The sequence below is a fragment of the Chlamydotis macqueenii genome, chromosome 1, assembly GCF_036417535.1.
Source record: "Chlamydotis macqueenii isolate bChlMac1 chromosome 1, bChlMac1.mat, whole genome shotgun sequence".
Lineage (NCBI taxonomy): Eukaryota > Metazoa > Chordata > Aves > Otidiformes > Otididae > Chlamydotis > Chlamydotis macqueenii.
Genome location: NC_141556.1, coordinates 96,912,434 through 96,937,085, shown reverse-complemented (window position 1 = coordinate 96,937,085; position 24,652 = coordinate 96,912,434). Strand labels below are relative to the sequence as shown.

The following is a 24,652-nucleotide window of genomic DNA, read 5'->3' as shown; positions in this document are numbered from 1 at the left end:
TCTTGTAATATTAATCCATGTCAACACCAGCCATGGAGATTTCCTTGTTAAGAAACAATGCCCGAGGCTTAGAGCACACATATAACTTCTTTCAAGTATGAGCCTCTCTATTTTTAGTTCAGTAATTTTATTCCATTCATTTTCAGTGCTGACATCTGTCTTGTTTCACTCTGGCCTTTTCCCTTGGTCTGTATCCTTCCCATTACATCATTAACAGAATTTCTGTCAGCACCAGAACAAGGTTCAGTAGCATCTAATTTTATGAGAACAAACTTTTGCTCTCAGTTTGCTGCATTCAATTGTGTCTGAAATCTGTCAGGGGAATCTATAGATTTTCTAGCCAATCCCTGTTCTGGTTTTTGGTGTTCATCAGAGGAGTGAATCCAACTTTTTCCCATTTAAATTCTGATTGTTAAACATTTTCTGCATTTCTCTAATAACCCCTGTGTGGATATGTATGGCCTGAAGCATAGCTTTGCTTGCAGATCAGTATAGGTAGAATGTTAAATTTGCCATCTTGCCTTGACCCATTTACTGGTTGAGGTTTTTCTTTTCCTTGTGAAAAATAGGACTGAGGGCTCATGCCAAGGCCATTCTGGAGCAGGTCCTAATGCTATTTTTAGGGGAAGACACCTGGATTTCACCTGAAACTTGTAGAATGTAATTGAGCTCATTATTTTATGTGAACATAGTCCTTGTGCCTAAATAATAAAAATATTTCTTTGAAGATTTTTGCTTCAGCCTGGACTAAGTGCCTCAAAAGTTATCAGCTAATACCAATTCCCTGGGACTACAACTGAAAAGTCATTCTTCCTCAGAATGACCAAACCCCAGCTAACTGATGTATAGCCCAAAGAGTAAATATAAAGATAGATTTTCATCAACCGTGTTTCTCCAAAAGCTTAAAAAAGCTCCACAGCTTTGGGGAATAACACTATGAAGTCATTTTCTCTTTGAACACCCACCAGAAATTGCCCCACGGTCCTGACATCACATTAATAGTGGGAGATTGTTTCTACTCCTAAGAACGGAGTTCAAACAGGAAAACTGTAACTTTTCTTTCCTTCGTAATGACTGTTTTCAAGAGGAAACAACTCTTGTGGGGCAGCAAGTCAGCAAATCAGATGTAGGTCCATTTCGTGTGCCTTTGTTTTGCTGAAGGGGCTGTTTCTGTTTCTGGCTGTCATCTTGAAAATACTTTTCCCTCTTTAGAAAACTGCTTAATATCTGTAGTTTTTATATCTATGCCATTAGGAGGTCACTTAGCAGATGAGTAGCGTTAGAAATTCAGATCAAAGGCTGAAATTCAAGTCAGAATTCAAACTCAAATCAGAAGCTGGCAACACCATGTCCTGCTGGTTAACTAAGAGGTTTTTTTTTCTCATTCCTTGAGCGGCTTTTTTCACTCTTGTTTTGTGTTTCTCTCTAGACCTATTCCGGTTTATTCTGCGTGACTATAAATCCCTACAAGTGGTTGCCCGTCTACAAGTCAGAGGTTGTTGCTGCATACAAAGGCAAGAGGCGCTCAGAGGCTCCTCCACACATCTTCTCCATCGCTGATAACGCATACCATGACATGCTGCGTAGTAAGTAGCCCTGCCTGCTTTCAAATTTGGTTTTGCTTTATTTAGCTGACAGGATTGGTACTGGATGGGAGTTTTTGAGAGCTTTTACAGTGTGCAACAAGTGTGCAAATACTCTACAAGCAGCAGGGACTTGGCAGGCTGCATCAACCCAGCGACAATGAACTCCAGTTTTCCTGTGAAATTTTTTCACCTTGACCCTCAAGTTACTGAAAAAAAAAAGAGTTTATCAGCAGAGGGCAGCAGTGATGTGCTCACACCAGGTCCTGAGAGGCAGCAGGGTAAATCCCAAAGAGACTTGGTGGGAATGCTGTCACCTGGTTTTAATAAAATGGAAAGTACCACAGCTGTGAGGGAACAGAAGGTGCTGGGCAGAGGGGATGTAGGGGATGTGTGCGTGACTGCAAAGAGATGGTCTTTTATCAGATTAGGGTGAAATATGACCAGGCTGCACAATATGTAGCCTGTCATGAAGACTGGAATTAAAAAAGAAAAGAATAATTTAGGCTCAACGGGTTGGGCAGCTGCTGAACTTGGTTAATAATATATTTAGGTTACAATATGTTCTAATAAATGTTTATTTCTGTGGGTCACTATAAATCTTCCAGTAGCATGGCCAACTGAAGAAGAGTACATATGCATAGTAAGGAATGGCCTGTGAACAAACAGCAAAATTACTTGGGTTGGTCCAGTATTGCAGGAGCAGAAGGGTCAGATGTGAGCAAAGATGTACTCTGGAACAAGAAAAGAAACATTCTGATGACAGGAAATTACTTTCTTTATTATCGTTTCCCAGACACAGGGGGAACGTGCTCAACTGACAGGTCTTTAATATTGACTTGAACAAAACACGAGAGGAGGATTCAGGGCAGGGCTGGAACTTGTACTGTTGGAGATTGGATTAGGCAGTACTGTCTTTTTATCTTTTCATCTTTGCTTCATGTGATTCTGTCCTGTCCTTGCAGGACTGATTCTGGAATACTTGGTACTCTTTTGCAATTATAATAAGCAATTTGTACAGCCTACTAAGTTTGTATCTTTTTTTTTTTTTCCTTTCCACAGATCGGGAGAATCAGTCTATGCTGATCACGTAAGTGCTTCTTTTGTTTTACTGATTTGAAACTGTTGCTGTGGAAAACTTAGAAGGAAAAAAATCCTACTGAAATACAAGTTGACCCTCGAAAGCTCAGCTAAATTGCCTGAAACTTGATCCAAGCCAAGTAACTGGCAATTTGGCCATCTGATGGCTGCCTTGAGCCCCATGGAAAAGAAGTAGCTAAGGGTCTGATGGAGGCTGGCCCATTTCTGATCCCCATCTGGTATTCATCCCAAGTAGGCATGAAAACAACTCAGCAAGCTGTTAAAGAAGCTTCCTCCAGGGTTAGCCTTGCTGTGGCTGCGCTCTTTGGACACAGAAGACTTCTTTTCAATGTAGTTCCTCTTGCTGCAAATTATATTTAAGAATGTTGGGTAGACACATTTAAAGGGAGGGAGACGACCAAGGCAGAAAAGAAGTGGCACGTCATTTACCAGCAAGCATGAAAGATGAAGAGTTGAGTGTCTCTCTACACAGTTCACACGTGCTCCTGGATAATGCCGGCAAATTACTGCAGCTTTTCTGTGTGTTTTCTAACTCATTAGCTGTATATAGGTATACCTCAGATCCTCAGTCTGGATATTTGTAATAAAACCTCATGTTCCTAAAGGAAGCTTAGTGTAGTGTGGGTTTGTACTAGATTTCCGAGCCCAGTCACGTGAAGAATTAGTTGCTGCTATTGTAGGCATTCAGCTCTTCATTCAGTCAATGTAATGTGATTTCCACTGAAATGGCCGAACAACAGGCTGGAGAAATCAGAGTCAGTAATTCTGAGAGCAGCCTGTGCACGTGCAGGAGCTGGCAGGACAGGAGGGTGAAAGGATGAGTTACAGCTGTTTGAGCAATGCCTATGTTATCTTCCTCCCTCCCTTAGTGGAGAATCCGGTGCTGGCAAGACTGTCAACACGAAACGTGTCATCCAGTACTTTGCCACAGTGGCAGCCCTGGGTGAACCTGGTAAAAAAAGTGTAAGTCTGCTGGTGGCTGTTTCATTTCAGACTCACAAGGTTTTTCTGTTGTGTACAACTAACCTCACAAGTCTGCATCCCAAACCCTAGACCATGTGCTAGACCTCAGCAGGCATGGTTAAGAGAAGAAACTGTTGGGAAAAGATCCTGACACCTCTACATGGCATTACTGAGAGCAGCAAAACCACTCCTGGTTCTGAACAGCTGCTTCTTGCTGCTGCCTTTTTCTAGGAGTTTTAGTTTTCATGTATATTAAATATGTTTCTGATCATGTTAAAGCTGGTCAAAAGCTGGGGAGAGTGTGAAGATTAAGGAACTTGGGTTTTTTTTCATGTGGAAAATAGTCTTCAAAAGGACTAGGATTATAATTTCTCATCAAAATGTCTGTTTTGTTGAAAGCTTTTATGTCCACGAAAAAAAGGAATGTTTTGACAAAATATTTTTTTCAGTCAGCTTTTCTGTATTTCTCTTTGGATAAGTGCTGTTCTGCTTATAAGTGTTCTTTAAGGTTACAGTAAATACTGTATTCATGCTGGTTTTTATCTTGTGTTGCTATGAGCTTATTCACTACAAGCTTCATTGCACTAAAAGGCTCAACGCTTTTCTGTGGTGAATTAACTGATTCCTATGAACCGTATTTCTAAGGCCAAAATTTCAGCCAGGCTTGGATTCTGTATGCAGAACACATGCCCAAAATCTAATATACATTCATCTGAGGCCTTCAAGGTTCTCATTAACAAATGACTGAGTGGTCCAGAGCCAGCTTTCTGCGTGCAATGAGGTTGGTGCTCATAATAGTGTCTGAAACCTGGTATGCTCTTGGAACAATTGTGCAAATAACAGATATTGCACCTGGAAGATATTCCATGTAATTTATCAGCTCAGGTCGCATTTTATTTTCATTATCATCACCCCTTTTTTTTTTCAAATAATCCAAGAGTTCAAGTGCAGCATGATCTAATTGTCTAAAACACGTCTGTTTGCATTTATATCCTTTTAATCTTACCACCTGGCACCAGTCTCTTTTCTCCGTCCAGTTAGTTAGCCTTTTTGTTCATTGTGCAACATCTCCAGAGCAAAACCAGGCAGATGTTTGGAGCAGGGGTTAAAACAGCAAGCTGGGTAGGAACAGCACTTGGCTATTTTGTGATGTATGGTGAATGCAAAGTTACAGTCGCATGTACTTTCTGAAGGAAGGCTTCAAAAAGTCCTGCTGATGTGTTGGTGCCTGCTAGACATCTAACCTTGCTAATCTTTATGTTTTGTGGTGTCTTTCATGTTAGTACTCACATTATATTTCTTTTTTTTCCTCCATTGTGTTCCTTTTTTGACAACAGCCAGCCACCAAAACTGGGGTAAGTCATCAGCTTTCCTATTTTATCTTTTCCACATGAAAATGATACTGGGTTGTGTTAGTCTGTGTCACGAACCTCAGCATTTCACTTTGCGTAGTTCCCCCAGTGATGGATCCCCGGAGCCCAGGCAGCTAAAGCAGTTTGCTTCAGCAAACTGAAGTACGTGCAAGTGACAGTTAATGCTTTTCTCATCTCCAAAAATCCCGAATATTACAAGTTCTGAGTGCTTTCAAATCTAATGCATTTCAGTGCTTGCCACTGGCTTCAATAGCCCCTCTCCTACATACATCCACTTAGGTGTCCCCACGTGCTTCACAGTAGATGGGAAAATAAAGTGATTTCTTTTGTATGCAGATGGCATGAAATATCAAATCTACAAAGCAAAACAATAGAGAGCAGCAGAATGTTTGAGGCCTTTTAAGGACTCATAATTGACTGACGATCTTGCTGTTATGCCGTTCACACTGTGCAACCCCTAGGGTGGAGCTAAATCACTTTGTGTCGGAGGCTTCTCTCTAGAAGTGAATGTACGTTATAAATGTAAGCTGAGTTTGTGGCCTGTAGGTTCATCAATAGTTTTTCAACCTTGATTTCTAGGGAACCTTGGAGGATCAAATCATTCAAGCAAACCCAGCCCTAGAAGCTTTTGGAAATGCCAAAACCCTGAGAAATGACAACTCCTCACGTTTTGTAAGTCTATAACATAATACAATGACGTTCTTTTCAACAGCAGCCAGTTAATAACATCTCTGTAATAATGCCTTCATAAGTCACTTCTTATTTTGTCCACTAAAATGGTCAGATTTCCACACAGTGGAAGAATAACAAAGTAGGACCTAACCAGGAAAAACTACTGGAAGGATTAAAGATAAAAAGAAACAAAGAAAGATCCACCCTGAATAGTTGTTTAAACTGTACATGATCAGGAGACAAGCAAAACCTAGCTTTATAGAGCTCTTTGAAAAGCAATGGCAGACCTATGAGGACAGGCTGAGAGAGTTGGGGCTGTTCAGCCTGGAGAAGAGGAGGCTCCGGGGAGACCTTATAGCGGTCTTCCAGTATGTCAAGGGGGCCTACAGGAAAGATGGGGAGAGACTGTTCAGTAGGGCCTGTTGTGATAGGATGAGGGGTAGTGGTTTCAAAAGAGGGAGATAGATTTAGATTAGATATTAGGAAAAAATTTTTTACCATGAGGGTGGTAGAACACTGGAACAGGTTGACCAGAGAGGTGGTGGATGCCCCATCCTTGGAAACGTTCAAGGCCAGATTCGATGAGGCTCTGAGCAACCTGATCTAGTTGAAGATGTCCCTGCTTCTTGCAGGGAGGTTGGACTAAATGACCTTTGAAGGTCCCTTCCAACCCTAACCATTCCATGACTCTATGATTCTATGATCTTCCCCAGGACTGCCACTGCTGCATAGCCTTATTTTCCTACCACGTTTTCCACTAGCCCAAGTCATTCCCTCTCTCTACAACAGCTCTACTTTGTCACTAAGTGTGAGAAGTACACCGCTGTCCCTGCTCTCTCCCACATCTTCCCCCTCTCCAGACCCACACATGCAGCAGTACTCCTTTTGTCCATACCATCTAGCTTTTTAGCTGGGTAAGCTAAAAGCAGGGTAAGCTCCTGCTTGTCCCTCAGTGCTGACACGACCTTGGGCCTCTCTTCATTTCCATTAGGCTTGCAGGAGACCTTTTGGGCTTGGGAGCTCTGCCTCCACCATATCCAGTTAACATTGGCTCAGAGGTCTAAAAGGAATGGCATGAGGATCACAGCTTAGGTTTGCAGCCCATGCTTCCTTAACAAATCCAGTTAAAAATTAAATTGGAAGGTGTGGAGAGGGTCAGAGTTTGTAAGCATCTGTGGGAAGCTACACAATTGTACAAGAAGTTTGCCAGCTAGAATGCAGATTAGTTACTTTAAAAAGTTGATGTGTTTGAATATGATAAATTAAATGAAAACTACTCGATTTCTATGAAATTTGGGGGGATCAATATGCAAATTTAATGGGCAAAGCAGTTGCATATAAACTAGGATTTATATGCAACTAGTAGTTGCATATAAACTAGGATTGCGAATGAGGAGTCAAAAAAGGAGCCCATATGTCTCATGCCCAGGCTTATTGCTCCGAGTGCTGCATTACAGTAAACCTGCATCATGAAGCTGGAAGCCACGTGCATTCCTGTATCTTAGCCTGGCCGATAAGTACACCATTATCCTTTTCCCACAAGCTGATTACATAGCTGTATGTATAGATTTCGGCTTAGAAAAGTGTCATGTCATTGTTTGGTATTTCTTATGGAAAATCTGTCTCTGCAAAGTTGAGGAGTGAGCATAAACTGATTCTTTGGGCCAAGTGATTGCTTTCAAGCAGCATCCTTTGTTTCCCTCTGTGTATACTACATGCACTAATTAGAATATTCTTCTGTGTGAATTAGGGTAAATTTATCCGAATCCATTTTGGAACCACAGGCAAGCTGTCATCTGCTGATATTGAGATTTGTAAGCAGCAAACTCTCTCCTTTTTTAAAAAAATACAATTGCTCATCTGAAAGCTCGGAGAGCCTTTCTCACTGAATTTTCTTTGTGCAACTAGATTTATTGGAGAAATCTCGAGTAATTTTCCAGCAACCGGGTGAAAGGGACTATCACATCTTCTACCAGATCCTGTCAGGAAAGAAACCAGAGTTACTGGGTAAGAATTATGTAGATCTACAGCTTTTAAAAAGCAACCTTTAGCTGAATCAAGAGTGTCTGAGAAGGGGGCACGGGGCAAACTTGTGTTCAGAAAGGCACTTATGCTTCCGCTTGAGAAAACTGAACTTCCACTGTCAAATACACTCTTTTAAAGATGCCATTCCACTGGCAGCAACAGAGACAATTTTTCTGTGATATATTGATGCAAGTACCCTATAAAGGGAAGTGATATTACAGATTAGACTAGGGGGATGAGACTCAGACAGGACTTTTAAAACGTAGCATTATAAAGGCAAAAAAGGTCACTCTGAATTTGTGTAACCCAAGGTCTTGAAACATCCAGAAAATGCTATGCCTCCAAAAGCATTTGTGGTGCTAAAAATTTAATTATCCAGATTTTCACATAGGAGGAGATTTGCTTATAGGTCCATGAAGAAAAGCTAGTTCTCTGTTTCTGTCCCAAGTGCCAAAACTAGTGTCCTAGCATGTTTTGTAGCAAGGGAGAAAATGCAAAGCTGCCTGGCGCCGATTGCGTGGTGATTACCCCTTTCAAGTTTTCCCTGGCTGAATGTGCCCCGTAGACCTGCTGGAGAAGAGCAGAGAGCAGATGAGGTCTCTCTGCTTCCATCTCCTAATGCTTTGAATAAAAGCTTTGCTAGTTATTTAAGTGATGTGGTTTGCTGACTTTAATTTGTGCTCTGAAGAAACACATGTTATAAAATACATTGAAGAGTCACTTTATTGCTGCACTAAACTGCTGCTAACCCATACCAATCATAATCTGTTTTGAAGACTTATTATCCTGACAGTTCATGGCCAAGCCCCTAACCCTCTTAGCTTTTACGTGGCCTAATTAATGACGATTACGGGAAAGATTTCAAGGAAGCATTGCACTGAGATTCCTGTGTGAATCCCTGTGCTGGGAAAATACGATCTTTCTCAGAAACTGTCTGTCTGCATACTCTGCAACAGCACATGGGAGCACATCTGCAGGCTCTTGAAGAGGCTGAAACCAACAGGGGTTTTGTTTTGTAGACAAGAAACGCATGTGTTTTGTATATAAACACACACAGAGCTAAATATAGACAAGTATATAGAAAAACATATATATGGAAAAACATATGTAGATAAATGAATACATAACATAGGGACTACATAGCAAAGTAACTGAGACTTACAGAGAATATCACTTTATATATACATATATTGATAGACGTATATACATTTACATATATACATATTTAGACATGTAGGTATTTGTGCATGTATATAAATATTGAAATCTAGACCAAACCTTGATCTGCTGCATGTGGGTGAAACCTTCTGTTGATTTAGGGGAGCAGGACTCTCCCTGTAGTTTTGAAGTCGGCTAACTTTCTAGAAAACTACTCCACATTTTGGGGTTTTGATGTGAAGGAAAAGAAAAGAGGAGAGAAAGAGTGTGCCACATTCAGACTTTTTTTCAAAAGCCAAGTGTGTTCTGCAAAGAGCCCTGGAAGTTGCTATTTTCTGAGTCTGTTATAAAAGGGGGAACTATGTCCATTGTCCCTGTCTTGGACCATGCTAAAATCTTTTTCTCCTCTCTACTTAGATGGGATTTTTACCCCTACAGGCATGGAAGGCAGAAAGTAGGGCTATACGGGAAATTATGAACTCAGTATATTGCAAAATATGTGTAATAAACATGTATGCAATATTCCCATTTTCTCTAAATTTTGATCTTCAGACTGCAATAGTAGAATGAGAGAGTTGGTTGCTGCACTGCAGTTGTGAAAAAAAAAAACCGAAACAAAATAAAAAGTTTATACACAGTTGTGTGGGCACAAATGTATGTCAGAGTTGATCTTTTGTTCTCCATTTTTCTCTGATATCCTGAATGGATGGCACTTTTGACCTTGGCAGTTCTTTTACAGATATGCTACTGGTATCTACCAACCCATATGACTACCACTTCTGCTCACAAGGAGTAGTTACAGTGGACAACTTGGATGATGGAGAAGAATTGATGGCAACAGATGTAAGCCTATGTTGATTTGACTTTGTGCTTCATAGATTAAGGGCATGTGGGGAGGAAAAGTGCTGGCAGGAGCCTAATTTCTATCACTGAAAATATTGGACTAAAGTGAAAGCAGAAATGGGTCTTAACTGCATTCATATGAAGCACGAAGCCCAATAAACTACTATACTTTTGAATCTGGCCTTCCTCCATGTAATGCCCGTGGGCACACTGTTCTTATAATTTTGATATATAAAATGCTAGATAAAGGGAGTTCTCCAGCCACTGCTGGGTCTTCAGGGTGTTTCAGTGGCTGCTTTGTGAGATAACAGCCCCTGGCAGGTTAGTAATTTCTGCCATGCAAAGGTAGATTGTGGGGCTTGAAAATGCCATTGCTTTTGAATAGGGAAATGACACAATATCCATGTTTCCTTTTCACAGCAAGCCATGGACATCTTGGGATTTGTGCCAGATGAGAAGTCTGGTTCCTACAAGCTCACAGGTGCCATCATGCACTTTGGGAACATGAAATTCAAACAAAGACCCAGAGAAGAGCAGGCAGAGGCTGATGGCACTGAAAGTAAGAATAACACCTAAAATTACTCCTTATCTTCAAAAGTCTGGCATGTATCATGCACTATGTTGAGGAAGAAGCAGCCTGTTTGTTTTGTTCTTGCACAATGTAGCTCCTGCTCAGCCACGAGTGCTGTGCTATATTTGTAGCAGTGACTTCTTCAGTGGTGGATAACCTTACTTTGTAGAAGGTGAATAGACACAGTAAGAGTAACCCAACGAAATTCCATTTTTGTGACCATTTGAACAAAATGATTGTAAAAAAAATGTTGCCATAGCTTTCTCTTTCATGTCTTCAGGTCTTGCTTCTTTACTTCCTCTTGCACCTGAAACTGTCTATAACCACTGTGGAGATATTTTTTTTTTCCCTATACCTGAAGGTTTCTCAAGTGTGATTCTTGCAGCAATGGGGGTCTAAGGTAGCTCAATGACCCTCTCTGCCACAGGGGAGAGTACAGGCACATCTAACACAAATCATTAAAAAGCAAGGTGTTTATCCAGTTTCTCTTTGGAAGTGACAATATTTTTTTTCTTGGCTAGGCAAGTTGCTGTGTAGAAATTCAGAGCCAGCTGAAACCTTCTTTCTCTTGATCAGGTGCTGACAAAGCTGCCTACCTAATGGGTATCAACTCCTCTGATTTGATTAAGGGTTTACTGCACCCTAGAGTGAAAGTTGGCAATGAGTATGTGACCAAAGGTCAAAGTGTTGAACAGGTAAGGAGAAGCTTTCAGGGTTTTTGGATACCTGTCCCGCAAGCCTGTAACATCTGAGAGACAGATAGATAGCTGCTAGAAATATTAACATGTACTTCTAGCACCTGTTCTCATTTTATATCCCCAAACTTGGGAAAAGAGACAGTGAAAGTACAGGAAACTGGTAAACAGACTGATAAAGGAATAGTGGCCAGCGCTGCCTTTGACAGGATTGTTTTTCTAATGTGTTAGTAGAAGCCACTCAGGGAAACCAGGTGCAGTAAAACCACATGGGGATTGAGATCTAATTCGGGATGAGAATAGTTACCTGGAACAGTTGAGCCATGGATTATTTATTCACTCATCACTCATTCATTATTCATGTAATTTTAAGCTCTGTGTGACCTAAATCAGCTTAACGCAGTATCTACTTAAAGGTATCTCTTAATTTAGGAAACAAAAGTCCTTGGGTTAGCACAGCTGCAGCTGTAGCAGTATTGTAGAAGATGCTGCAGTGTTTTGGTTACAATGAATATTGTTTGAAGACAAGCTGCAGTACAGGCTCAGAAACTAGAAAACTGCTGGAGAGACATCTATGTGTAGTCATGCATAGGCTAAAGAAGATATTTTTGGCAGACTTTTCCTATCACCTGCTTATGCCATAGCACCCCCCAAAAATTAGAAGCAAATGGCAATAAGCAACTTGAGCACAGACCTCCCCTACTCTGGCAATAGCTCTGGACATCATAGCTGGCATCTGGCCTGTGAGCTTTCTGCTACCTAACTTCCATGGCAATGTAAGAGATTAAAACATTTGCAACTTGCTGTCCAGCCATTTCCCAAGAGGTACTTTACTAGCACTTCATGTGTGTGTTAGTATACATACATATACACAACAACAATTCGAAGAAAAGTCAGCATAGATAATGGAGAAGCTGTGTGTTGTATTAAGTATGCCTTGGTGATTATAAGAACCATTGTGAAATTTCATTTAAACCATAAGTAAGTATAGAAATAGGCTACTGCACTAAAATCTTTGCGTTCCACAGTGAATTCTGTTCCATACAGTGGTATTTTGAAATATGTATTTTAGGTTTTGTATGCTGTTGGAGCCTTATCTAAGGCAGTGTATGATCGGATGTTCAAATGGCTGGTGGTCCGTATCAACAAGACCCTGGACACTAAGCTGCCAAGACAGTTCTTCATTGGGGTCCTGGATATTGCCGGGTTTGAAATCTTTGATGTGAGTATTAATGTGTGAGGACTTCGTGGAAGGACATAAAAGATACCAAGTGATAGCTCTTGGGTGGATATTTCTTTTTCTAAATGAACAGAAAGCAAAGTCCTGAAAAAGCTATGAAGCAAATAGTTTATATGATTTTACAAGGTTTTCCATGAATAGATGTAGAAAACACTCAGCATTTAGCACAGTTGGATATGCCGATAGTTCCTGGGGATGAAGAGGGTGGCAAAAGACAACATCTCACATGCTTTGGGCTGTGCTTTAGGACAAGCTTTAGGACAATGCATTGTTCCCACTCTTTGAGAAAAACATCTTTTATAAGGTATGATATTTCTTCCTATTGATATCTCAATATAAGAGAGAGATCTTCATCTTGATACAAGAAAGAAAGTTTTTACAGTGGGAATGATCACTCACGGGAACAAGCGGACAGGGTGCTAGACAATCTCATCTGAGCTCCCTCTCCCATAAAAGGTTGGATGAGATGATCTTTCAAGGTCTGTTCCAAACTGAGCTGTTCTGTGATTCTATCATCATTGTAAACAAATGTATGTGAGAAAAGCACGTCACAACTTCTGTTTCTCAAAACCCACTCCTGAAGATAAGTGCTTAATGCTGTTGCTGCTACGTGTTGCTCTCCGAGCAAAGAGTGCATTGGCTCTGCTTTACAGGATTTGCCTTTGGTGTTATGCTGTCGTGGTTTTGTTAGTGAGGGGGGGCCTAAGGTGGTAGCTTCTGTAGGCAACTGCTAGAAGTCGCTCCCCTTTGTTCAGTGGTCTCGGCCGGGCCTAGGGCAGACCCGCTGCTGGCCAAGGCCAAGCCGTTTGGTAGCAGAACGTCCCATGATAACGCCTCTGTGATAACGTATTTAAGAAAGGGAAAACAGAAAAAAAAGAGAGAGAAGAGAAGATGTGAAGAAGCTGAGCGGGGGCAGAGGCGCAGAGGGGGAGGCGCAGGCCTCATGGGCCTTGCAGGCCTCACCCTCTGGCCTCTCGCCAGGCGGCCAACTGGGCCCGACTCGGTCCAGCCCGGCTGCAAGAAGTGGAAAGGACATGAGAAGTGAATAAGATGTAAAAAAGATCCTGAGAGACATCTACCAGCCTGTTGTGAGGAACGGCTGCAGACACCAAGGTCAGTTCAGAAGTGAGGGGGAGGAGTAAAGCGGCTCCTGGCCAAGATTCCCCTGCAGCCTGCTGTGACGACCATGGTGGAGCAGATTGTCCCCCTGCAGCCCATGGAGGTCCACGGAGGAGCAGAGGTCCACTTGGAGCCCGTGAAGGACCCCACACCGGGGGAGGTGGGTGCCTGAAGGCGGCTGTGGCCCGTGGAGGGCCCGCTGGGACAGCTGTTCTGAAGGGACTGAACTCCGTGGAAGAGATGACCCACGCCGGAGCAGTTTCACAAAGGACTGTGGCGTAGGGGTGGGACCCCACAACGGAGCAGGGGAGGAATGTGAGGAGTTCTTCCCCCAACCATGAAGCAGTGGCGTGATGAACTGACCACAACCCCCATTCCCTCTTCCCCCCTGTGCCGCTCGGGAGGGGAAGGTAGTAGAGATAATGTTAAGCTTGGGAAGAGGGAGGGGTGGAGGGAGGTTATCTTGTTCTCTGTCTCATTATCCTGCTGTTTGTAGTAATAAATGAATAGTTTTCCCCAAGTCGAGTCTGTTTTGCCCGTGATGGTAACTTTAAGGATTTCTCCCTGTCCTTATCTCAAACCTCGAGCCATTTTTCCTTATATTTTCTCTCCCTGTTCTCTCAGAAGGTGGGGCGAGTGAGAGAGAGACTGCGTAGTCTGGTCCTGATCGGGCCTGAACTACGACAGTTATTTTGGCGCCCAACGTGGGGCTCGAGGAATTTGAGATAAGGATTGAGTTTAATTGGGAGCAGTAACGGGCAAAACAGGGATTGAACTTGACAAAAGAGCAAAATGATTAGGGGAAATTTATGTTCTGATTGTGGTGAAGGGACAAGTGGTGAATTGTGTGTAAATTGCATGGTATATCCACTGTTGGTGTTTTCCTCAGTAGTTTCTCAACCAGTTACTGTTTAGAGGTTTTAGATGTAAATAGTTTCCTTCCTGCTGTTCCATCAAGCCCTTACCATAGTTAAGTGTGGTGCAAACGCTTCTTTTTTATCTCCTTCTGCAGTTTAACAGCTTTGAGCAACTCTGCATCAATTACACTAATGAGAAACTGCAACAGTTTTTCAATCATCACATGTTTGTCCTGGAGCAAGAAGAGTATAAGAAGGAAGGCATTGAATGGGTGTTCATTGATTTTGGCATGGACCTGCAGGCCTGCATTGATCTAATTGAGAAGGTATGTACAGGAGTGATAAAGTGTATTTACTGAATTGGTTTTATTCATGATGCTCCCTTGGAGATGTCCTCAGGTTCCAGTGAACAGAGTAGGATAAACAGCAGGACAGGTTTCTTGCTTTTCTACATGAAATATAGAATCAAAGGAAAATCAGTATTTGTGGCATTTGTGGCTACTTTGCTTGACCTCTGTAAGTTTGCCTTACAGAGCCAACAGTAACCACAAGCTGTAACTGTTAATTTGTATGGCTGTATAATCTTCCTTGCTTTTCACTTTTGTCTTTCTCTGTCCCTACTGTTCTTCCATTTACTTTGTTCCACATATGCTTAACATCAAACTTATTTGTCAGCTTTTCAGGGCAAATGCTTTGTTTCAGTGACATGCCCTGTACCTCTCCCTGTGAGGCTCCTGTTTCTTACATTACATGTTGATGTGCAAAGTCCTTTGTGCTCTTCATAGCCTGGAACTATAGCTTCCCTCTCACCGCTTTCCCAGCATGGGATATGCCTTTCCTTTTCTCTTCTTTGTAAGTATAATGTGGTCCTGGTGGGGACAGCTGTCCCCTGCTATATCTCTCTTTCTGCCATCTCTTATGGCATGGCATCTAACCCCGCTGATCTGTGAGGAAAAATGAAATTTCAAGTCTTGCATTAGCAAGACATTTGGAACAGCTGGAGTAGAAAGGCTGATTATTAAGTGCTCTTTTAGTCCAAGATCACTTTCTTCTCCAAGGGTAGGACATCTGCACATGTTACTAGTCCCTCAAACAATCTGTCTAGTGCTAGGAAGTTAGTTCATCTTTTTCTGAGACATGAATAATAAAATGCTAGTTGATCCAACTATCTTGAAAGGTAAATGAAGCCCTTTCTGGAAGTCATCATAAAGCCTCCTAAGGCAGAACTGACATGCTGAATAGTCAAAGGTGTGGTTACTATTTTAACAGAATAGTCAAAGGCTTCTTCCTCGGGATGAGATGAAATTTTGCAAGCTTAAAATCAGATCAAACTTAAAGGCTGTACAGCTACTGAAAGCAGAGAGCCTAAGCATTTTCCAACAAAGATGTTCTTAAATCCACAGCCATTGGGAATCCTGTCTATCCTTGAAGAGGAATGCATGTTCCCAAAAGCTACAGACATGACATTCAAAGCCAAACTCTACGACAATCATCTTGGCAAGTCACCTAACTTACAGAAGCCCAGGCCTGATAAGAAAAGGAAATATGAAGCTCACTTTGAACTTCTTCATTACGCTGGTGCAGTAAGTTCCTCTGCTGGCAGGTAGACTTTGTATTAGAGGTCTTCCAGGTGGGGTTTGGCCCATAGCGCACAACAAGGGAGGATGGGAAGGATGAAGAGGGGGACAAAGGAACAGTGAGGAGTAAAAGCAGACATCTACTCTCTCTGCACAAGTATTGCAAGACATAAGAGTCCACCAGACCCCGGGACATCTGGTCCTTGGATACACAAATAAAAAAAAAATAATAAACTGAGGAAGGCTAATAGTGGTTTTGCTGAAAATATCCCTTGCCTTGCCTTTATAACTTTTTCTGTAGTCAGATTCAGACTATAGGATTAGTGATTAAACAGCACCAGCATCTAACTTTCTATCTTGGTTCCCTGTACAAATGAACTGAGTAATTTCTGCCTAACTTCAGGGATGTTAAAAAAAAAAAAAAAAAGACATCACTTTTTACTCACGTTAGGACAAGTGTGTCAAAGCAGCCAAAGGAAATGTGGTTAATTCTGCTGTGAGGGTTTAGCTAACAGCTCTGCTGATGAGGGGGTGAATGGGAATACAATCCAGTACTGTGGTACCTGAGTCAAAACTTGACCAGTTTCAAAGCTCTGTTTTCAGACCTAATGAGCAGAAAGAATTGGAGAGGGACACAGGAAATTTTTTATCAAACTAGAGTTGATATGAAGCCTCAGTGCAGCAGAGCTGGAACCTGCCTGATGCTGTTAATTTCAAATTGTAATTGAACAATAAGCTAATTTTTATCTGTAGTTCTTAATGTATTCAGCAAAGAAAATGAGAATTTCTGTCCCCTTATGGTACTAATAATGAAACTTATTTTCTCACTAAACACAAAGTCCAGGAGTTAGATTTTTAATCATTAAACTTATGTCAGAAAATCTTGAGCATTCCAGTGTAGCATGCTATTGTGAAGTGAAATTTTTACTTGTGCATTTTATAGGTCAGCACTTATCAGTAGGGTTCCTGGGACACTGTTGACATGGTATTTCTACAGCCAGCCGCAAGGAGTCCATGAGAAGGCGTAAGGACCAGAGAGTTTGGAAGGGGTGCGGGATTCAGATGGTAATTACTAGGAAGAGAGGTTTGGGAATTAGGAAGTAGAGAATTGGAGGGGAAGTGATGAAAAACTGAGTGGCTGGTACTGCTGTGAGAGCAGCACTTCACAAAAGGTCATTGGCTTCAACCCAAACCATAAAGAACTACTGGCTGCTCCAAAGGGGACATTTTCAACCTCTGGTTTGTTTTCAATGCCTTGCTGTAGGTTCCCTATAACATCATTGGGTGGCTTGAGAAGAACAAAGACCCGCTTAATGAAACTGTAGTAGGTATTTTCCAAAAATCATCCAACAAACTCCTGGCAAGCTTGTTTGAAAGCTACGTTGGCGCTGACAGTGGTAAGCAGAAGCAGCTCACATGGGTTTTCTTTCATTTCTAGGATGCGTGCTTGGGAACAAATTTAAGAAACAAAACAATTCTCTCAACTGCAATTGACTCAATGCTAAATGAGGCAGTGACTAATTATTTAGATGCACACAGCATCTGTAGGAGTTTGCCGGTTACACCAAAGAGGCCATTCAGCTAGTTTGAATGCGTAATACTTCTGAGCAATTTCAGCAAGGAAATCTGTGTGTTGTGAACACTCCAGTGGGAGTTCGAGCATGCAAGTGTTCAGATATGCGGGCAACAGTTGCACAAAAATTCTGTAAACAAATGCCTATGAACAAGAGGAGCCCTTGTTCCCCATGCTGTAGTCCTCCTTGCTAGCCACCCTGAATTAAATAAAAAATACGAAGTTCAGGAGAGTGTTTCAGAATATTTTGTTGGATTAGTGGCAAGTAGACACTGAGGGTACCTGAACACAGTTTCACATTGGCCAAAGTAGATTTTGCCAATACATCTTCCTTTTTGTTTGCTGTTGTTTTTTTTTCCTGTTTGACAAGACTAATGCATGTCTAAGAACATGTTTAAGCTGTATGCATTACACAGAGCTGTTTTATTTGTGAGAAGATAAGTAGCAAGCATCCAGAAAATTGATCTTAAGTAAATAAGACTGGTATTCATTACAAAGATATAGCTCTTATGTCCTGAAGATGCAATCACTTGCAGCCTGTTTATTAGTAACCTCATTTCTATAAATGCTGTTGTCATGAATCATGAAACACTTTCTGAGGAAGAAAGCAGGCTGTAGACTTCATAATGTGAATAAGAGGCAGAGCTGACGTAAATAACAAAAACCCTGATGCTAGCAAATTCTTGCAAGCTACTAACTGCCTATTTGCCTGTGGATATTCCCGTCTGTCAGAATACTACCTTGCTTTTCCTCAGTGTCAGGAGAAAAGAACAGCCTGTCCAGATTAGCCTCTTCCAGTCTCGGCAGTATCGCTTTCAAAAGGGGGAAAGGTTTTGGGTAATTGCATCAAACACATTGCACTCCTCACTTCTCCTTTTATGTTGACTATTGTTGACAGGTGACAGAATGCCAGACCTCCTGGGAATGATCTAATGGTCCAGTGTTTAGAAAGCTACAGCAACTGCTGTACATTTTGGGGTCATGTTTGGCTCTTGTGAAACTTAATCAAGGTCATGTCAGAAAGCAGCATTCCTTTGAGAATGAGGGATTTTGACTCTGAGGCTCCAAGCAAAATTCAGGGGATGCAAAGCTGCTCTATCTAAAATTACAAATATTAATTTCCCTCTTCTAGACAAATGTTACTTGCACAAGTTCAGTGTCTGCATAGCAGACGTGTCAGAATCAGTCTATACAGTACAATGTATAGTATAAATTTTCCATAAGCATTACTTTTCTTTAGCTTTTTCTACATTGTCTCACCCTATAGGCTATTTACTGAACTAGAAATGACTCTATTTTGCTAAAAGTTTTTTTTCTGCCTTATTCATATTTACGGACTTTCTGCATAACAAGTGATGCTGTCTAATCTGAAATGCAAATGCAATCCATAAAACTTGCAGTGGTCTTTGGCAGGAATCCTGGGTATGGACAGAGAGCTGCAAACTTGTGATACATAACGCTTGATGTTCAGAAGTTTTTGTGTAATATTTGAGCAATCAGAGACATCAAGCCATTGGCTATCCCTTTCATTCAAACCAAGTTGTACTATCAGAACAGTTTGTCTGTCTCTTGTGCCCTGCCTGCACCCCTTACTGAGATACATGTTGTGATTTCTATTTCTTTCATTTTTTTCTTAGCTGACCAGAGTGGAGAAAAGAAACGCAAGAAAGGTGCTTCTTTTCAGACAGTGTCCTCATTGCACAAGGTTTGTTTACCTCTCCCCACCTGATGTTTTGAGTTAAGACAATACATTGAAGAGGAATGTTAAGGATTGTAATGGACAAAAACATTTAAGTCCAACATGGGAATTTTATTTGGGGCCTGAGTTATCGACCTGGGCTAAGTGAATACACTGCTGTTAAAACCACATGTGTGAGAGGCTGCTCCATTTTATCTTTTTTGAGCATTCAGAAGATTAAGTGTTTTTCATTCTATTTGAGAATGTATCACAAAGTTTTGTTAAAAACCTTTATCACTTATTTTGTGGCTTATAGCTTCATGCATGGCTTTGGAGTAGGAACTGATTACAAGTAATTTGCTGGTCCCTATCTGATTATTGTTTCTAATTGGATCCTAGGGTTAGAGCAGTCCTGGAAAACAAAAGTTGAATGGAAGGGAATATAACCTCTTTTTTCCTGAGTCATTTCCTTCTGCTGGGACTTGCCTGTGCTCCTGGTGAAAACGGTCACTAGAATCATGCCTGGGGAAAATGGGGCCTTTAATTTACCTTTAGTACCATTTCTCATGGGTAACATTAGGAAGCTGTAATGTAGGTAAACCTCAGGTAGGGAAGGAAGTAGTTCTGTCCCACTAGTCATGTCATTTCATCTTGTTTGAGGTACTCCTCATGAACAGAAATCATGGGAAATTGAGACCTGTATCTTACCAGCTGAAAAAGTGTAAATATAGCTGAAGGATGACTCAGACAGTAATTTAAGTATCCACAAATAGAAACCCACTTTCTAGAACACAAGAAGCTGCTAAGAACGCAGCTCAGGTTGTCTCATTTGTTGTCCTGACTGGTATATGAGAAATTTTCAGTTTGAACCGTTGTGCTGATGACATGGTGTTCCGCCTCTAATGGTCTCTATTTTCTGCTTACTAGACAAAACAGATTCCACAGAGCTTGGTGACCACTGGTAGGCACTGAATGATGAGTTTCTTCCACGCTAGCTTGCTACCTGCCTGGGAGATGTCTGATTAAGATCAATAGAGGGAAAATGTTTGGCCAGGCAGACAAAAACCTAGCTTTTATGAGGAACAGATGGGAAAGGTGAACTATCCTCACTGAGAGAGGAAGTGACTAGGCAAAAATGCAGTTGGCTTTACGGAAATGCTCCACAGGATGATACTGCAACTTGCTTGCTGTTCATCTTGTTTCTGACATTTCTGGGATTGTAAGTAAAACACATGTCTTCTTAAGACTTTGCTAAAACTGATGTGGATTGCTATAATAAAGTTAACTTACGCTTTGGTTTATTTGAACACATTTCTCTGTAATAATTTTGGTAAGCTTAGAATTTTGTTGGAGTCTATTTAGAGAGATGACCTTAATAAAATCAACAACCAGCAAACCAAAGAAATGAATGACTGGAATTCCACTAAACTGCTAAAGCTAATTGTGTTTTTAATATATATTTGTTCTAGGAAAATTTAAATAAGCTGATGACCAACCTAAGATCTACAGCCCCTCACTTTGTACGATGCATTATCCCCAATGAATCAAAAACTCCAGGTATGGAAAATACAACAGTCTTAAAATTTTAACATATATGAACTGTCATTCCAATACTTGCTTCCGAGTCACCAGATTGTGCTTAAATACTGTCTGTGTTGTTCACCTTATCCAATGGCACTGCTTTTTCAGGAGACGACACCTCACTTTTCCAGTTCCCTCAGTGACATGAAAATTAAGCCCTATGGAGAAGCTCCATTTAATTTAGCCTTGTTTTTCCCCTGTAGGTGCAATGGATGCTTTCCTTGTCTTGCATCAGCTTCGCTGTAATGGTGTCCTGGAAGGCATCCGCATTTGCCGTAAGGGTTTCCCAAACAGGGTGCTTTATGCTGACTTTAAACAAAGGTAATACAGAACTGTGTTGACTCCTGTCCTAATCCATCAGTCAAAATAAGCAAAGCATGTCTTCTCATTTTTATTTGAGATATTTTATTCCATTCAAGCTTATTTTCCATTCAGTTTTCCTGAATATGGAAGGCAGAATTCTGCTCTTGCCTTGTGTTCTGTGTAGATGAAAGTAGGAAATTACGCTAGGTTTTGAGGGGTTTTTATTTATTTTTTTTTTTTTTTAAGCTTTCAGGAAAGAAGGAGGGGAAAAAGGTAGAATCTAGGCCAAAGTTACTCATTGCTCATCTGTTATTAACAGGTACCGCATTCTGAATCCAGGCGCAATCCCAGAGGATAAGTTTGTGGACAGCAGAAAAGCTGCTGAAAAACTGTTGGCATCTTTAGATGTTGACCATAACCAATATCGTTTCGGGCACACCAAGGTAACCAGAAAAGACCATTGATGCTTACATAAAAAGAAAAGTGATAGATCTAATATCTAATTTGCAGAATAGGATATTATACAATTTCTGGTGGTGGCGATTAATGAGGAGTTAATAATACAAGGAACCAGCAATGTAGCAGCAAAGTGATATTAATTTTTAAGCTGTGCTAGAGGAATCAAGCTCCCACAAAGCTTTTATTGCAGCAACATGACAAGTGGACACAGCAGCAACTGATGTTCCACGCCCTCAGTAAAACAACAGCTTATTTAATCATAAAGGTACACTAGAACATATATGGACCACAAGATCAGCTGCAGCTTTTGAAAAGAGGCCACATGCAATTATGACAAGATCGCACTAGCAGAGATCTGGGAGTTGGGAGTTGTGGTTCAGCTGACCTGCTTTGAATCCTGCCACAGCTGAAAAGTACTGTGGCAATAAAAATGTGGCAATAAAATAGTTTGGCCTGTTCAAAACTGGGGAGATGAGACCCAGTTTTAAAACAACTTTGGAACTATACAGTGCAGTCCCTGATGCAAGTAGTATTTGGCCCTCTATACTCTTTTATTTTATATGTGTCAATAAAAATACCATTCTTCTGAATGATTTCAGTAAGGTCTGTGTAACTCCAGAATAAAATCATTCATTACGGTGAAATGACATCTGTGCATGTACCAGGTGTTCTTCAAGGCTGGTCTCTTGGGCCATCTAGAAGAAATGAGGGATGAGAGACTTGCAAAAATCTTAACGATGATCCAGGCAAGAGCACGTGGCAGACTGATGCGGATTGAGTTTCAGAAGATAGTGGAGCGCAGGTATGAAGACACTCTCTTAAATCTTAGTGGATAATAGTCATTAGCATTTAATTGTATGCTTAATAGAGCTATTATTACAGTCTCTAAGGCCTTAGCTAACCCTAAATTAAATGTTTAAAGTGGACATATGATAAAAATAATAGCAACTGTATATCAGTTGCTAGCAGCTCTGGTAAAAATCAGATTTGGAAATTTTTTGTGTCCCTGAAAAATCAAGAGACATGGAGGAAGTTTCTTGTATGTCTTGAAACCTAGTGCAATCTCCTAATATTACTGACAATAAAGCCATAAAACCAACTAAGAAAGAAAACAAAAATCTCACTTTCCCAATTCAGGCTAAGCTTTAGGGAATTTTGTTTGTTTTCTTCTTAAACCAGGGACGCTCTTCTTGTAATTCAGTGGAACATCCGTGCTTTTATGGCTGTGAAGAACTGGCCTTGGATGAAGCTTTTCTTTAAGATCAAACCTCTTCTGAAGTCCGCAGAAACTGAAAAGGAGATGGCCAATATGAAGGAAGAGTTCTTGAAACTGAAGGAGGCCCTGGAAAAATCTGAAGCCAGGAGAAAGGAACTTGAGGAAAAGCAAGTCTCTTTAGTTCAGGAAAAAAATGATTTGCTTCTCCAGCTCCAAGCTGTGAGTAGACACATATACTCATATATTTATTAGATGTTCTTTAAAACTCAAAGGCTTACAGACCAGAGTTTTCATGTAATTCAATTAAAATAAGCTGTTGGTCTTGTCAGAGTCTTGCCAAAAATTAAAGCGGATAGAAATTTTCATGTTCTAGCATATAAACAGGTGGGCTAGCAATGCAGATCTTAACAGGTTCTGCTCAAGGCAATGTCCATAGCAGTTAGATATGGAAGTAGTCTTATATGTGACTAGTCATGCTCACCACTATTTCATCCTGCTCCATTAATTACATGTCGGTCTTCTGAAATTTTCCTTACGTTGCTCTGTAGTATTGGATCAGGCTCTCTGACCATGCAGAGGATAGGTGACAAGTAAGGAAGAAAAAGGCCAGGCAGTCATTGCTGTCCTCTTCCTTGTGCCACACCAGGAGCAAGATACTCTGGCGGATGCTGAGGAACGATGCGACTTGTTGATTAAATCCAAGATTCAGTTGGAGGCTAAAGTCAAAGAACTGACGGAGCGGGTTGAGGATGAGGAAGAGATGAATTCTGAGCTGACTTCTAAGAAGAGAAAATTGGAAGATGAGTGCTCTGAGCTCAAGAAGGATATTGATGATCTTGAAATAACACTTGCAAAAGTAGAGAAAGAGAAGCATGCTACTGAAAACAAGGTACCTTTAGAACTTCACCATGTATTCAAAAGAAGTTGGGCATGGATTACCTTTATGACAAGAGCTACTGGTCTTCTGATGGTTTTACACTGTCTGTTACAGAGGTCACATTGAAGGATCAGTATATACAGAGTTATTTGACCTTATGAGGGAAAAAATGTTACCATTGAGCCTAAGTTTCCCTTTTTCTGAAGAGAGTTTTGCTGCAATTCAGCTAATGAATTATGTCTAGTTTGGGCATTTTTAACTAAACAATTTTCTGCTGTAACCATGAGTTCTTCTAGCTCTTCTTCTTAGAGCTTGTAAATGTAAAGCTAATTTCCTACTTCTCCCAGACAGAATCAGAAGCTGGAGTCCACCACAATGAGAGTGACACTGAAAAGAATTCAGTACATTTGAAAGAATGTACTAAACCCACAATGATAACTGGCACATGTTGGCTCCCTTGATGGCAATTTCACTCAAAAAACCACAAGGGGTTGGGGGAGGGGACAGATCCCTTGCTTTCCATCATCTTCCTGCATAGAGTTTCAGTACTGATAGCCATTTGAGACAGATTATGATAATCCCTTGCTTCAAAGTCTTACAAAACCATCTTCTTTTCTCCCACAGGTCAAAAACCTGACAGAAGAAATGGCGACTCTTGATGAGAATATCAGCAAACTTACTAAGGAGAAAAAGTCCTTGCAGGAAGCTCATCAGCAAGTTCTGGATGACCTACAAGCAGAGGAGGACAAGGTCAACACGCTGAGCAAAGCTAAAGTGAAACTGGAACAGCAAGTGGATGATGTAAGCTAGCTCTGCCTTCATTTTTCTTCTGGCTTGTTTGTCCATCACTTACAGTTTTCATGAGTCTGAAATGCTGCAAAGCTTTGAAATGTACTCCTGTCCTTTTAGAAGTGATTGAGGATTTAGAAATGCAGTCTTTGTACTGTCTGTAAAAGGTATAATTACAGGAATGCTATGAAAACTTATATGTGTAGTTCAGCATTTGAAAGGAGTGTGATAATGAAGGAAAATCCATGCAGTTTGCATTTGCAGTGTAACTGGCATGAAGTCAAACAGAACTTTGCTACTAAGAGAACTGTAATGCTTGCACAAATGTAAAGCATGAACTAATCCTTATGTTATATTTCTTTAGTCAATATGCTCACTGGCTGCTAGAAAACAAAAAAA

The 24,652-nt window shown here is 40.9% G+C and overlaps 2 protein-coding genes across 2 annotated transcripts in view; one reads left to right on the top strand and one right to left on the bottom strand.

Moving 5' to 3' along the window:
- HHLA2 (HHLA2 member of B7 family) overlaps nucleotides 1-24,652 on the bottom strand; it is a 75,945-nt gene that overhangs the window by 18,642 nt on the left and 32,651 nt on the right. The window lies entirely within an intron of this gene.
- MYH15 (myosin heavy chain 15) overlaps nucleotides 1-24,652 on the top strand; it is a 46,125-nt gene that overhangs the window by 2,258 nt on the left and 19,215 nt on the right. The window contains exons 4-25 of the mRNA XM_086762649.1: nucleotides 1,430-1,586; nucleotides 2,646-2,673; nucleotides 3,554-3,647; nucleotides 4,985-5,002; nucleotides 5,600-5,692; nucleotides 7,443-7,506; nucleotides 7,601-7,699; nucleotides 9,615-9,718; nucleotides 10,139-10,277; nucleotides 10,866-10,984; nucleotides 12,057-12,206; nucleotides 14,356-14,526; nucleotides 15,604-15,783; nucleotides 17,042-17,174; nucleotides 18,988-19,055; nucleotides 20,498-20,585; nucleotides 20,813-20,930; nucleotides 21,232-21,355; nucleotides 22,037-22,173; nucleotides 22,551-22,806; nucleotides 23,234-23,476; nucleotides 24,089-24,265. Of these exons, the coding sequence (XP_086618775.1) occupies nucleotides 1,430-1,586; nucleotides 2,646-2,673; nucleotides 3,554-3,647; nucleotides 4,985-5,002; nucleotides 5,600-5,692; nucleotides 7,443-7,506; nucleotides 7,601-7,699; nucleotides 9,615-9,718; nucleotides 10,139-10,277; nucleotides 10,866-10,984; nucleotides 12,057-12,206; nucleotides 14,356-14,526; nucleotides 15,604-15,783; nucleotides 17,042-17,174; nucleotides 18,988-19,055; nucleotides 20,498-20,585; nucleotides 20,813-20,930; nucleotides 21,232-21,355; nucleotides 22,037-22,173; nucleotides 22,551-22,806; nucleotides 23,234-23,476; nucleotides 24,089-24,265 (2,760 nt within the window). The remainder of the gene's footprint in view (nucleotides 1-1,429; nucleotides 1,587-2,645; nucleotides 2,674-3,553; nucleotides 3,648-4,984; nucleotides 5,003-5,599; nucleotides 5,693-7,442; nucleotides 7,507-7,600; nucleotides 7,700-9,614; nucleotides 9,719-10,138; nucleotides 10,278-10,865; nucleotides 10,985-12,056; nucleotides 12,207-14,355; nucleotides 14,527-15,603; nucleotides 15,784-17,041; nucleotides 17,175-18,987; nucleotides 19,056-20,497; nucleotides 20,586-20,812; nucleotides 20,931-21,231; nucleotides 21,356-22,036; nucleotides 22,174-22,550; nucleotides 22,807-23,233; nucleotides 23,477-24,088; nucleotides 24,266-24,652) is intronic.